A 15,434-nucleotide genomic window follows, 5' to 3' on the forward strand; every position below is an offset into this window, starting at 1 on the left:
AGAATGATAATATAATTTATTGGTATATGCGGCGAATCCTTATCACATCCTGTCAGCAAGGATCGAACGCCAGCACTGACTCCGATATTGCAGCCTCATTAGACTAGAAGATAGAAACTCAAGGACTTTCCGGTCTGTCTGAGGGTTTAAATAGTAATTTTCTGATCATAATAAGTTGGCAGTGAGAGTCGTTTAGTTGGGTCTTTCACCGTAGAAAAATTCCCACAATGAATAAATTGCTGTAAGTCGCATTAATTAATTATCTTTTAATTGCCAGTTTATGATTAATCGTTGAAATATTTTTCGATTGCTATTTAGAATACTTTTGGCGATATTATCATTATCCTCAGCATCGCATTTGCATGCTAAGCGGCGGAATATTCCGAACGATTTGTCGTGGCTTTTTTCGCTAGAAGAATCTGATCAATCCAATGATGAAAATGACGATGATGATAATGAAGTTGTACAACATAAGAAAGTAAAGGTCTGTGAAACGGAGGAGTGTCGTATAATAGCTGAGGCATTCCATGAGACTATGGATAAATCCGTTGATCCATGTGACGACTTTTACCAATTCGCTTGCGGTGGTTGGGAGGAAAAGCAGCCTATTCCGAAATATGAAGCCTCATGGAGCAGATTTCTGCAATTCCAATCGACAGTTGAGAGCCGCATTCGAGGTAATGAGTTTCGTTGAATTATTGAGATTAATTAACACGAAGAGTGAGTGATGCTACTCGACAGAAGTGATGAAACCGTTAATTTACATGCAATTAATCATCTTTTCCTTCGTTTGTACAAATTTCATTGGCGGTTGGTTTGCTTGCGAATGCCTGTTTACGCGCCGAGAAATATTCGTAATAGATAAATTCGTAGAGAAAAGATACGTAATTTTTCTTGAATATGTCTCTCCGTGTACCAATTTAATTTCAAAAGTGAGGGATTAGACATCCACGATGTGATTGAATAATGGAAAAAATAGATAGTCCCCTATTTTGAATATAAAACTTCCATTCTACTTTTAAAATTTTTTCTCAAATTCTTCACACTTTCTCCCTACAACAGACATCTCTATTCTACAGGGTTTCAAAAGCAGATATATAATATTTTGATGAAATGCATTGATACAAAAAGTTAAAAAACCTAGAAAACTTTGTACGGGTATACAATTTTTAATGGTTGTAGATAGGAGGTTATCGAGACGAATATTTTGGAAAAAAATTAATAAATCAGTCTATTTGCTTTGGAGATGTTTGCGAAAAAACTTTGAAAAACAAATTGCTTCTCCTTTTAAAGTATTACACCGATCGAGCTTTTCATGGGCACATAATTAGTCATCATTAACCCCTATGATCTACGTAAATTTCAGATTTTTAAAAATTTATTACTTAATTTATCGCTCGGTTTTCTACTAGTTAAGTTCGCAAAAGTGCCAGGGGAGGAGCGGGAGGGTACGTACAGAGATGAGCCTCAAACTTCATGTTTTTGCGGCGCAGATCATTGACCATCAATTTCAATAAAGTTTGAGGAACGTGAAAAATGACGGATTACAATGCTTCCGTTCGGAAGCAAAAAAACATAGGGTTCTTTCATTAATTAACAATTGTTTTTTTAAATTTTGTTCAATTTCCTTAAGAGATCTATAGAGTACACGTTTTCTGCGTCGTGCCCTGGTTCAAATAGAAGAGCTCGGAGTTAATATACTGCTATTAACATTCATTTATATACCCGATTTCCAATAAGCTTGAGTGAAATTCGGAGAGAATATTCCAAATTTCTGACCGAAAATTACAACACGTGTGACTGCAGCACCGTAGCGACACGTTACGACGCAACGTTCGATTTCAAATCTATAATGTGATATTATGATGCAAGAGTCAAAGGAAAGAGTAGGTCTAATATTATATTTTTTGGATAGAGCCACCTATAGCGGACATAGCATCTTTATGTCTATCCTTTAAGGGGTTACTCTCATGTAAACGCCTATATTTTACCACTTTTTAGGAAATTTTTTTTTATGCGACAACAAACTTCAATCATGTTGATTTTTTAATATATTTTTATTTGTATTTTGAAATGTACGAAAAAAAATTTTTTTTTCGTTTTTTACATTTTTAACATATATTTTTTTTAAGTCAAAGCAGTCCCCAACAAAAAAAGGTAGTTCACTGGTCAAGGTGATAGCGGCTGTTCATGTTGTCTGAGATAAAAAAAATCGAATGGATTATTATTCAGTAGATCTGCGGCTATCGTCTCTACCAAATATAATCAATTTCATTGAAAAAAAAAAAATATATCGAACTTCAAAAAAAAAATCACGAAAATCTTGTTCTTTTTCGCTAAAAATCGTTTAAAAAAAATATGAAAATATTTTCGAAAATCAACAATTCTGGTAGGGACGATAACTATAAATGAGTAGAAGAACATATGTAAATTTTAAAGCAGTCGGTTGAATACTTTTTCTTGTAGGACCGTGATCGTTTCAGAAAATGATGATTCGAGAAAAACGCGTTTAAAGTTTAAAGCCTGGTAGACAATCGCTTACGACACGTCGGCGACTATGAGCTGTAACTTATCAAAGACTATGAATTTCGGTCTGAATTTTTCACAGCATGTTTTCAATAGGTTTTACTGTCAAAATATAAAAAAAAAGAAATCGATTTCTCGAAGTGATCACATGAGAGTAACCCCTTAATAGAGGCAAAGGCTTTGGAAATTCCAACTTCCGACAACCAGGCGCCTCTTGGCTTTCGCCGATGCATTTGAAATATAATCATCCTTTGTGCGTACGTGGTGGTTTCGTAGCAAAAGTCCTCCAGGTTGCTGGCAGATCTGGATTTTTCCAAGACCGAGGAGACCCTGCAGGGGTTTCGTAAACTTGTCACAATGTCATAATGTGGAATATTTATTTTTTCAGACATTTTTGTTTTATGAAATCATATTGAGAATTATCTTAGTGCCCGTCGTACCTGATCTAAAATCCTACCCAACTATTTCTTGTAACGTCACAGGATGTGGAACGCTATATAAATTTATCGTCTTTCATGTGAAGTACTTAATGTTTAGACATTTTCAGTCACTCTCTAATAGAACAACAAATAATAAGTTGTTTCCCTGGAGTCATATTCCATTTCTGATTTTTAAAATTCCTGTTTTTCAGACCTATTGGAGGAGAAGTCAAGCGATGAAGAGATTCTTCCCGTCCGGCAAGCAAAGAAGTGGTACCGTTCCTGTATGAATACGGGTTAGTAATCTTCATGCGTAAGTGTATAAATTAGGATTTATGGACAATTGGTGGCCGATCCACTGTTTGACAATTACGGTTGAAGTATAAAGCGAAAATCAATTAATTTCTTCAACATTCGAGGCAAGTAAACACATCAGTATTTTATTTTCAAATTTCAAAATACTTTTTTGTAGAAAATTTCAACAGCTACAACAAAGATTCTTGGCATTTTTCACTAAGATCACTCGTGTATGAGATCAATATTCGATTATCGAAAAGTTCGGTTCAGCTTATCAACAGTCTAACCCTTTGTCACTAAAATAAACTCTGGGTAAATGAAGAAAAATCAGTTAAACGTTGAAGGACCTTCTAAGTATTCAAATATAGATCAACGAACAAAAAGATGTTTCTCTATTTTTTGAAGTATCCCATTGTGCCCCAAATTGAATTATAAATACACTAACCTTCGGGATTGCTTGAGACATTCGTTTTCATTATCATTCAAACAACTAAAACTAAAAAATGGGAAAAATTGAAGTTTAATTTATGTAAAAGGTGGGTTGAGCTCTTTATCTAAAATTCAAATGGGTACATTAAGGGTCTTTACGCGGACTTTCCTTAATATTCTTCTTCCTTGACTAATTCTATTGTCTTCGTATTTGCCCGTAAGACTTTCCATTAATACCTCTGACGGAAAAGCCAAAATAATGTTCCAAATATTTTCAAAATTGGTAATTGTTTCAAGAGTTCAATAATCACTATTTCCGATGGATATCATAAATTTATTAAAAGCGCCCCATCGTGCTTCCGAATTGAAAAATGTGTTGAAAAGAAGAGATTTGGGCATGATGGATAAACCAAAATGGCTGTCCTTCTCCTGCGTGTCCCTTCATGCCGCTCCCCCTATCTACTTCCCTATTAAATTTAATTCACTCCCACTCCATCGAGACTTGATATGTTATTGTAACTGAAATGTTAAGGAATTTCCGAATGTCCTATTTTGCGTTGCAGAGGCTCGTAAAGCCCGGAGTCTCAAGCCTCTCGAGTCATATATTATGCAGAATGGTGGATGGCCAATGATTATGGACGCCGAAGAGTGGCATGACGAGGACCTGTCGTGGCAAGAAGTAGACGCTTTTTATACACATTTGACAGGAGAATCGACATTTTGGAAAATAGAACCACTATCCATGCCCGATGAGGAACCCGACAAAGGAATAATAGTAAGTAGTGACGAGGCTCCGAAATTATTTAACATTTGAAGAGTGATTATTTTATTCGTGTATATGATTTCAGTTCTTTCCGGCATCATTGCCATTCACGGGTCAAATCCCAACAAAATACAGAAACTACACAGGTGAAGACTATGAAATTTATCGAATGGTCATCCAAGGTGTTGCCGCATTATTTATTGATCACACCCGTGCTAATGTTTCTGAAGAACAGTTGGAGAAGGATATCGATGGAGTGATCGAACTGGAAAAAATGATTTACATGGTATCGTATTCGAACAAAGCCATTAAATAAAATTAGTTTTCATCAATCAGTTTAAAAAATAAGCGTTTTTGGGTCGCCATCGGGCACTGCAGTCGGTATGTAGAGCATTTTGCACTTTGTTTTCAATTACTAAAATTCGAGTATGTATTTTTGAAAAAATACAACTCTCACCTATTTTTTTTGCGTCAGAACCGCTATTTCTGTGTTATGCCCCAAAATTCCATAACATTTCTGTTTCGTAATCCAGAGAATATGAGTACACGAAAGTGGCAGGTATTATTCGGAATTAAAAATATTGTGAAACAGACCTTCTAATAGTTTGGCCATTGATAAACCACTTGAAAATGCCTTTCAGCCTCCAAAGAACAATATATTGGATCTTGGACACAGTGAATGATCAACTTTTAAACCTCAATAAATAAGTTTCGTTTTGCCTTTCAAGAAGGGTTCCCTATTGGGCCTTTTCCCAAGAGCACTTCTTATAGATGCTGAGTTTCTCGGATGTTCTTTCAATTTTAAATGAATTGAGATTATTTACTGAATGATATGTCATTCGACATATTAAACATTCTTGAATATATTTTTTAACACGAAACACGCTATGATTGAAATGGCAATTTCCTATCAGGCTACTGATGGAGAAACCGCTATGGACATACTGGAGGAAATGGAAGATGATCTGGATGAGACGGACCTTGATACATTCTTCGAGTGGTGGGGTAATCAGACAAAATCGATTAAAGATCCTCAGGCAATTGTAATTATTGTTCATTGAATCACTTATTGATAGAAAGATTTATTAGTTTTTCCTATGCTAATTAAGTGTCTTGTTGGAGTTAGATTGATTGGAGAAAAGTCCTTCAACATCTATTCGATATTGCTAATGTGGAAGTTGAGGGCAGTTTTCCTATGGCTCTGGCATCCCTGCGATATTATCGTTTGCTGCCCAAAATATTGCGATCGACGGATAAACGAACAATTGGTAAGAGAAAACTTCATTCAATTTAAAAATTTATTCAATCTACATATAATGATTTATATGATTCTTACGGATGCTACGTGTTTTTGTAGTTTACTGCAGGATTATATCGAAAAATTATTTGCGGATTTGTAGCAAAATACTATATTTCGATACAAGTGCGACGGGGTGGTAATGGATGTGAAGTTGCCAATCAGTCAAGTTAAAAAGCTTTTGTTAGTGAAGTTACGTTCAGTGCGTGGTGAACTATGCCATTTTTCGTTTATTAGTGAATGAAAAGTCTTTTCGCTTACAAATTTTGATTTTTTAGTTTCAAGTAAACGAAAAGGTACTTTTCGAAATGGGCTGAACGTAGCAGCAGTGACAAAAATAGCTATTACATCACTGTTGTTACGTTCAGGCCGTATGAAAAGTGTCTTTACGTTTACTAGTAAACGAAAAATGGCATAGTTCGTCACTAACACAAAGTACACAAATTTATACACACGTACATATAGACGCATACAGGGTGTCCGATAGGTGGAGACAGATTGTGAACCGGCACGTTCTGGGGGTGATTCTGACCAGAAAAGTCCTTTTCCACTTTTCGATGAGACGCACCTCTGCTGAGATATGGGGGTGAAAAGAACGGCCAATGGGACGCGAGCGTTGCGCGGCTCTACGTCTGTGTACCGCGGGTAAGCGGTGTGCGTGCTTCCCCTTCTCCACGGGCGGACGTTCCATTCCGCTAGTGAGTGAGAGAGAGAGGGAAAGATATTTCTCTCTCGCTCTTTGGCAATTTCAAGACAATGCTTTCAGGGGGGGGGGGGGGGTGAATACCTATTATTATTAAGATTAGGATTATTTATTAGAATACAAGAATAATCTGATCAGGTCAAAAATTTAAGCAATAATCCTCGATTATTAAATAAACTGTTTGTCTACAGACATGGATATCATAAAAAGAAATACAAATCTGGCCCTAAAATTCCTATTTTTGAATTTTAGACCATTCTAGATAATTTCAAATGAAAACTAAGGAATGTGAAAAATGACCGATGACAATGCTTCCAATCGGAAGCAAAAAATGCATTTCGTACTTGAAACTTGCAAACTCATGCTCACAATAAATTTTATATAGGATGTGTCTCTCAAAAGCCTTTAATTTTTGTATGAAATATTTTTTCATTGAACCCTTGTTTTAGGAGTTATTGATATGTGCTCTTGTAACTAAGTCACTCCGTATATTCCATATAAAATACAAGTGTTGGCTATTCACAAATTTATATGTTTAACTATATATATCCACTGGGTATTCAATATCAATTTTAATAATCATAATCGGAAAAACCTCGAAACTAAACATATATTGCATTGTTCTAGTGAATTACATTCACTGGAATTTTGTGAGCCAAACTCTGAAGTACACGGTTGACGAAGTAAATGAGGTGCTGTTCGCACTCATGAAGGAAGAATATGGTGTGGAAGAACGAAAGCCCCTGTGAGTACCACAAAAGTTGTTTAACGCTCCGTATTACAAGAAATAACTAAAACTCAACTGCGACTGAAATATTGGGGCATATTTCCGTTTCTGTACCACTTTCTAGTGCGGCGCATCTTCACTGATTTTTTTCAACTTTGACTCCGGCCACCGCGCGAAGACAAAAATTCTGTTTCGTAATCTACAAGTCAAAGCAGTATTCACTAAAAGTGACGGAACAGTTACGCATTTTTTCACTGAACGTTCCATATTTTTTCAGAAATTTTTCAGACTTTTTCCGGGACGGCTTATCCTTTGTTATGATCCACTAATAACTCAAAGTCAGAAAGTGAAATATTAGGATACTGCATGCGATAATCATGGCACTTGCCAGAGTTAATCCCGGCTTTTACCGCCTATCTGATAAAATTTCAAATTTTTTGAATTTTTTTTATCCAACTATCTTTTCTTAACTAAAAAAAGATCCGCAATCAGTCGGTCTACGCACAAACATTTCCAAAAAATGTATTTTTACATTCCAGGCCATTTCAAATCGTTTCGAAACCAAATTTGATTTTTTTTTTGGGCCCCAGTTAAAAGATTGTAATACTTCCATTTGAAAACAAACATTAGCTCCAATTTTCTAATGAAGGACTATCACAAATTGATTTTTCTTCAAATTTTGTATCAGAGCTTTACACCCAAAAATGAGCCAAGTTTTATGCGTTGATGAGTTATTTACTGATTCCTTGAACAATGAACCTCACGCGAATTCATACAACAAGCACATACAACATCTAATTTCATCATTCGATCTAATTGTGCACAGTCGTCCTAAATCAATGCAGCTGATTAGTGAACTCAAATAATTGAAATAAGTTGCAATCATTTGAAATCAGATAAAAGTCTTATGAAATTACGTGGTGCGTGAACGACTGGAAATCGCTTGGAAATAACTTGAAATCGGAAATCATTGTCATGATATTCGGTGGTGAATAACCCCTCGACACCCTCAAAATTATAACGCACAGTTCTGAGACACCGTGTATTTTCCAAAAAACGATAATTCGTTTTTTTAACGATAACTACGATACATTTTCTTAATTTCTCGACAAATTTGAATAAAATGCACTGAAAAAACGAATTCCTCTTGCCAAACCATCGGTAAATCTATATAAATATTTCCATAAGACATTCTTGTGGCAATTAAATTTTCTTGTTGTCCATAAATATTCTTGGCACCAGAATTTTTTTTCTTCATTGCATGCTTTACGATATATAAAAAGGAGAAAAATACCGTTGCTATTCTTCCATATTCTCAAGTTGGAGGGAATGCGTGAAGGAAGTCAAGATGACCGATGCAACCGCATTATTATTCATCGCCACACACATCAAAGAGAAGTCCTACAACTCTGTAACTATCGCCTTTGCAAATAAGAATTTATGAATATTTTAGTACTGAAATTAAGACAACAAATGTTTGAATCTCCAGGTCGTCCGGATGATGGAACATATTCAGCAAGAATTGAAGTGCCAAATCGGGCACTCAAATTGGCTATCTGGGGAGGAGAAAAAGGAGGCGAAGACAAAGGTCGACGAAATGCAAACCTTTATTGGATTCCCAGAGTGGTACAAAAATAAAACCGCTGTTATCAATCACTACAAAGGGGTAAAAATAGAATATTATTTGCGGAATAAACCATTGAATATTGATTGATTATCACTTTCTTTTTGTGCGCAGCTAACCATTGGCAATGACTACCTGGACAATGTCTTGAGCTACAAGAGGTACGAGAAGAAATTGGCCATCCGCTCTTTCGGTGGATACAAAGGCAATGAGGCGTAAGAAGATTATTCATTATTATTTTTTATGTTAAGGAAAACTGTTATATTGCCATCTGCATATATATTTCTTTCAGATGGATGATGGACCCTCTAACAGTAAACGCAGCGTACGCGATGGGTATTAACATAATGGGTAAGTCGTCTTGAAGATGAAAAATAAAGTGGAAAAATAAGTTAATCAAAACTTTGAACACAATCATTTTTGGCAACGATTACTGTCAGGAACCGTGAGGGCTATACGAAATACTCCGGAAAAAACAATATTTTAGGATCAAGATTATAAAGGACAGGATTTGTTTATTGTGTAAAAGTAACTAAGTTTATTTCAAACAGTGTACACTCAAGTTTATATTAATTTAGTAGACGCCGAGTATCCTCTCGCGCAACCGGTGAAGTCACAACTGACTTCGTATCGCTTTTCCAAACCCGAAAATGCACGTTTTTTTCCTTCTTTCTTTAAACATTAACTTTCTCCCTGAGTCCTCAACAATGCAAGGTCTGTCCTGAGAATGACCCCATATGGCCGGACAAAAACCCATCGTTATAGTACACAGAAAATCCTTAAAACTCAAAACATGACCGTCATAAAGCTGTCATGTTCGGCAGACACGTCTCCTTTTCCGCGCTTTTCTTACGTTAAAAACAAACACATAAATTACACTGAAAGCTTACCATCTAAATAAATCTTAACGTTAACTAATGTTATATTGTTCTGTCACGCGTGCGCGAATATAAGAAAGAACAAAACACTCACTCATCACTCATCACTCATCACTCTTTACTCATTTCATCCATCCCACAATATTCCTCGTAGATGTCGGGTAAATTCAGCAACTAGATTAAACCATTTATCAAGGCCAGAGAGAATTCAAAAAATCAAGATACAGTGGGACTTCCCTAAGTTCCCACCTATGTAAGTGCTCCAAATGTCACCGCACGTGGGTAATCGCCCCCCACTATGCGCTTGACAATCGGCTCAGGCTATAAAGCCGCATTTATCGGAATCAGTTTTTCCGCCCTAGGTGTAAAAAATACGGTTCTCTTGAAAAAATTGAAGAATCAATAATTTGACACTAGAAGCCATAGAAACTACATACCTGAAGCTAAATTTATACGAGCAAATGAGATTTGATTGAACTCTAGTTCCCATTACGAAGATGATAACTAAATTAGGTAATATATTAGTAATCGTAAGTGTTGATAACAAATTCGATGCTAAGACGGGAAATTACTATAAAAAAAATCAATTTTTACCCTCTTATCTACTCAATTTTACATTACTAGGTTTTATTTCTAACGCGCGGTTTGTTAGCAAACATCATCATTTTTTTTTTAATTTTCCCTGACCACTCCACAAATTTTACTCTTTCCTACTGATCTACTTGAAGATTTATTCACAGTTTACAAGTTAATAATTTGATCGTTTTCAACAGTTGTTCCAGCAGTTGACTTCCAACCTCCTCTTTTCGGGGACAAGGTACCAAAGTAAGTACTACAGAATTTAGAATGTAATAGATGTGCTAAAAGTTGCTGATCAATTTTTCGATTTTCTCGAAGCTATGTTAATTACGGCACTGCAGGAGTAGTAATCGGACACGAGATGGGCCATGGTTTGGATTATGCTGGTACGTATTTACTCGCTACTTAAGTTAACCGACTAAGACAGAAATAAATTACAAATTTTCATCACTTCGAAGTCGGTGTGGATTTCTCACCGACTGCATGTCCGTTATGAACTCTTGGTAATACGCGGAGAGAAATTTCCAAGAAAAATTATGATACTAGCACAGTGGCCAAATCTGCTCTCTTTTGATAAAATATTAGTATAAAAAAATTGTCAAAATCGATAATTAAAATGAACTTATGATTAATCAATTAATGAGGGACCATCATTTGCTAAGATTCATCCAATAGTTGGTTAGTTAGTGATTACAAGAAAACCGTTTTCGATTACTGAAGTCCACTTCGATTACTCATTCATCCAATAATGGAACGGGTTCAACTCTGATTACTTGATAATGGGATCACCGGAAATTTCTAAATAGCATATACTGATTTATTATATAAATTCCGCTTGTCTTACTCTCATAACTGATTGAAAAGTTACAGATTAACTGGAGTAGTATGATTTTCAAAGACATCAAATTGGTGATATTACTAAAAACCATATTAATGGCCATTCCCGGTTTAATTTTTTAAGATATTCTTCATGACTGTGCGATTAAAAAAAAATATGTTTTTTCAGAGCATCTCTATATCCATATTTCATATCTCAAACTGGTTTTAATTCAGTAATAGAAGCCTAGAAAAAAATCTAGAAATCAACGTGCGTTATAGTTACGGATTATTATCAGCATCAAAGAGTTATCAAATTTCTCATTTAATAATTCTCGTATCCAGGGCTCGTAACAAATGCCTCCATCCAGGAGAAAATGGCCAAATTTTATTACCAACAAGCTAAATGCTTCATCGATCAATTCGATGAATATTATGGAGGACAAACTGTGAAACCTTCCCCATTTAGTGACGACAGTTCAGAGACGAAAGGACAAAGGACCGTTCAGGAAAATGTGGCTGATACCACCGGTCTTGAAGCCGTGTTGCGTGCCTACAAGCGCATGCAGAAGCATAAGAGACCGCATGAGGAATTGAAACTTCCAGGATTCGAGGAGTACACCGACGAGCAAATGTTCTTCATATCTTTCGCTGGGGTTTGTATAGATCACTTATCAATTATTTTTGACAATAAGAAAAAATAATTAAAATGTACACACCCAGGTAGGAATCGGAACTTGACTACCGTTTGGTGCAAGATTCCATTGCCTGACTAGAAAAATAAGTACGTGTCACATCAGGTCCAGATAAGGTTGCCCGATTTCAAAAGTCAGGTCGTGTTACTGTTACGTAGGGCTTAGCACCTAAGGACCTTATTTAGAGTGCAACGCACTGTCAAGGCCGGGCTTCATCAGGTTGATTGGCTCTGGACCTGATAAGGCCACTTTCTAAGGTGCCATTCCAGCAAATATGAATTTGCCTTATCCAAAAAATTAATAATTATTAGGAGAGTGAATAAGTCTTTCCCGTTTTTTTCAAATTTTGAGCCTTTATTGTGAAAAAATGGTTACAAATGAATTATTGAAAGTATTGGCCATTGTCTTCTTGCGTTTGACACGAATCTTCATCAAGCAAAGTCGCCAATTCTTGATCTTCAAAGATTTGCGGCCGCCCGGAACGCTCCTTGTCTTCCACGTCGAAATCACCACTTTTGAAGCGTCGAAACCATCCGCGAACACTTGAATCATCGACACAACCTTCTCCATAAGCTTCCTGAAGCAATCGATGCGCCTCGGCAGCAGATTTCTTCAAATTGAACCAATAAAGTGAAACTTCCCGCAAATGACGTCGACTCGGCTCAAATTTCGACATTTTCACGATATCAAAAATTTATGATGCGAAAAAATTTCAACTAATGTGTTAATGTGGAATTGTTGACAGATGAATAAGCTTTGATTATGACATATGTAACCATTGAATACTCGCACAGTATTGGTGGCGGCATCTCTTACAAAAAACGGGAAAGACTTATTCACACACATACTTGAATAATTCTATCATTATTGATTTATAACGGTGTGTAGACTATTACGAACTATTCCAGTGGTTCACAAACGATTCATTAACAAGAAGAAAATGAAAAACAAAATCTAGTTTAACCAATAACATATCCGTGTGACCTTATCAGTAGGTTGAGAGGGAACCTTCGTACAAGCTTGCAGCATAGACTGTTGGTAAGGTCCATTACAAGAATACAGCGATGACAGATTTTAATTAAATGAAAAGATCCTGTCACTAATGGCACCTGCATATAATATTAACAAAACACTCATTTGTCCCAAATCTTTTTGGTTCTATAACGACGATACAATAACGTTTACAATTTCGAAATCTAACATTAACGAAAACTTACTTCTAATTGTTTCCGAGCATTTTAGATAAATTATATGAAGATGTCAATGAAGTTTTAAATTTTTTAACAACAGATAACACCCACATAGCTCGGCTTTACTTAAAATTCCAACGTTTAATGATAAGTTTATGATGTCCCTTATTTAATAATATGAAATTTTATTATATAAGATCTATCACACAATAATTAGTCAACTGCTTTTACACAGTGATTCTGTAATTGCACTAGTTAAGATGACATCAAACCTACAAATATTCACTTCAAATAAGGCTGACTTGTAAAATTAACGTTCACGTACATTATTCAGATCAAATAGGGTTTGGGCTGAAGAAGTTGAGATTAATGAATGAATAATGTTTGTTATAGCTATGGTGTGAAGTAACTACTCCGCAGTATCATAAAAGAAATAGCGTAATGAACGACGTTCACAGCCCAGGGAAATACCGAGTGTTGGGCTCAATTTCTAATACTGAGGAGTTTGAAAAAATTTTCAACTGTCCGAAAGGGAGTCCCATGAACCCGGAGGACAAGTGTAGTGTTTGGATGAAACCGGACGCCGCGTCCAAGCGCAGACAGCCGAAACATTCAAAACGACATCATTGGTCTCAGCACAAAAACTGGTGAACGACATGACCCTTTTCATCGCTAGGATGGGATTTGGCTATTTCAATGACTGCACATGAGAATTTATGAGCTACGAGCTAAAAGTACAAAAATCTAACTGAAACGACGTTTGGATAAGTGTAAATAACTTATGGCGTCAACTTCATATTCAGTAGTTTTTTCGGTAAACGCTTAGTACTTCCCCCTTCCTCGGAAATACCCCCTGATTTTTACATGAACCGATGCTTTTTAACCCTCTGATTACGTATTCGTAAACCGATTTTTGAGGAAACAATTAGTTTCCTCTGTACGTTTTTATTGATATACCGGTCTTTGCATTACCCAGGGGCATAACAGGTATCGCCCCAACGACAACACATGTTGGTACATTTAATTGGACAGATTGGTCTTTGCCCAATCCTTCATATAAACATGGGGATCAGTACCATATCTGTATTATAATTTCTGAGAGGAAGGGGGGGAGCTACTCTACACATTTACCGTTTTTTTGTTATGGAAATAAGAATTCATACGTTAAAAAGGTGTATTCTGTTATCAACATAGTGTTGCATATTTATATTTGAACATGAGAAAATCCCTCAAGAAGGCCAACGTACACTCCCCAATTGTCTCCTTCGTACTTCTATTCTTGTAAACATTTTTCCAAATATTTATCAGTTCTCCTATGTGCAATCGTGAAAATCCAGTCAAGCATTTATTTGACTTTTTAGTGCCACTATCATCTGCCCAACCCAATTGCCTCCCTGGTATCGTTCCTGGGAACATCAGGCCCAATCCGGGTTTTCCGCGATCCCGTCTAGCTCAATTAACACTTCTACTTTCTCACCCCCTCTTTCAAGAACCATCCCTGTCTCCGGACGGACCAATTACACCCCTACTAACTATCCTCATAAGACTCTTCCTTCAAAACCCCGCACTTTTACTAGACACAACTAATCAAACCCTAAAAAGCGTATCAATCAATCGGGAAAATATGTAAGGTATTAAATATTATACATACTATAAGTCTCGAAAAATAAAGATTTCGTGTTAAGCAGGGCTTATTAATTTTGAATGCTGAAACCAAAAATAAAAAACATGAATTAAATACAAAGAAAATGTTTTTTCGTCTTATTGAATTGATTTTGCGCTTAAGGTTTATCCCACGATAATAGGATTCAAGAGTTAGTTCCTGGAGATTTCTAGAAAAACATTATATGCTATAACTATATCTAAAATAAACATGAAGTAATATATCATTTTGGATGTGACATGCGCAGTATAAATTTTTCTAACTCGTCTGATGAAATCGTCTACAAGTTGTTTTCTAGCCCGCACTCGTCGTCTTTACCGCACTTGTTGCGTAATGTGCTAATATATAATCGCATTCTCCTGAGTTGTTGAGTGTTTTTTATTATTACGTGTTGTTGATGAAGGTCACAACCAGTATTTGAATTGAGTACGAAATTATTCACTACTTAACATACTATTTCGGGGAATTTCAATTTTTACGCGTGCATATTACAAAAACTACGGAGTAGAATATTTTTAAAAAAATCATCATATTTAGAATTTATCAATTTAAGGTATATGCGACAGTTTCTGACAAGCATATACCTTAAATTGATAAATAATTGTCACTATACAGTGACAATCATTATTGATTTGAACATGGATCTATAGTGACAATCATTATTATTAAATATTTTCAGTTGAAGATGTGATACCAACTATTTTGAAACTAATTCGTCACTTATATAATGAAATATCGCTTCATAACAATTCACTGAAAATGATTGCTTATGTGGTCCATGACCGCTGGTTTGTGGAGTTTTCCCTATATCCAACATTCCCTCTGTTG

At 35.9% G+C, this 15,434-nt stretch overlaps 1 protein-coding gene across 1 annotated transcript; it reads left to right on the forward strand.

Moving 5' to 3' along the window:
* The first annotated feature begins 118 nt into the window (after positions 1 to 118).
* Positions 119 to 14,692, forward strand: LOC135168894 (neprilysin-4-like). Its single transcript, XM_064133503.1, has 16 exons — positions 119 to 241; positions 319 to 677; positions 3,158 to 3,241; positions 4,235 to 4,446; positions 4,520 to 4,720; positions 5,349 to 5,477; positions 5,561 to 5,702; positions 7,062 to 7,179; positions 8,482 to 8,572; positions 8,651 to 8,827; positions 8,900 to 9,000; positions 9,078 to 9,136; positions 10,437 to 10,488; positions 10,561 to 10,628; positions 11,404 to 11,714; positions 13,337 to 14,692. The coding sequence occupies exons 1-16, from the start codon at positions 228 to 230 to the stop codon at positions 13,592 to 13,594; spliced, it is 2,376 nt and encodes a 791-aa protein (XP_063989573.1). The 5' UTR covers positions 119 to 227; the 3' UTR covers positions 13,595 to 14,692.
* Positions 14,693 to 15,434: the final 742 nt, after the last annotated feature.

This window comes from Diachasmimorpha longicaudata, chromosome 13 (genome assembly GCF_034640455.1).
Source record: "Diachasmimorpha longicaudata isolate KC_UGA_2023 chromosome 13, iyDiaLong2, whole genome shotgun sequence".
Taxonomy (NCBI): Eukaryota; Metazoa; Arthropoda; class Insecta; order Hymenoptera; family Braconidae; genus Diachasmimorpha; species Diachasmimorpha longicaudata.

Coding starts and splice junctions, on each gene's coding strand:
- LOC135168894 (XM_064133503.1), top strand. Junction 4,721..5,348: donor TGGAAAAAATGATTTACATG/GTATCGTATTCG, acceptor ATTTCCTATCAG/GCTACTGATGGAGAAACCGC. Junction 10,489..10,560: donor TTCGGGGACAAGGTACCAAA/GTAAGTACTACA, acceptor ATTTTCTCGAAG/CTATGTTAATTACGGCACTG.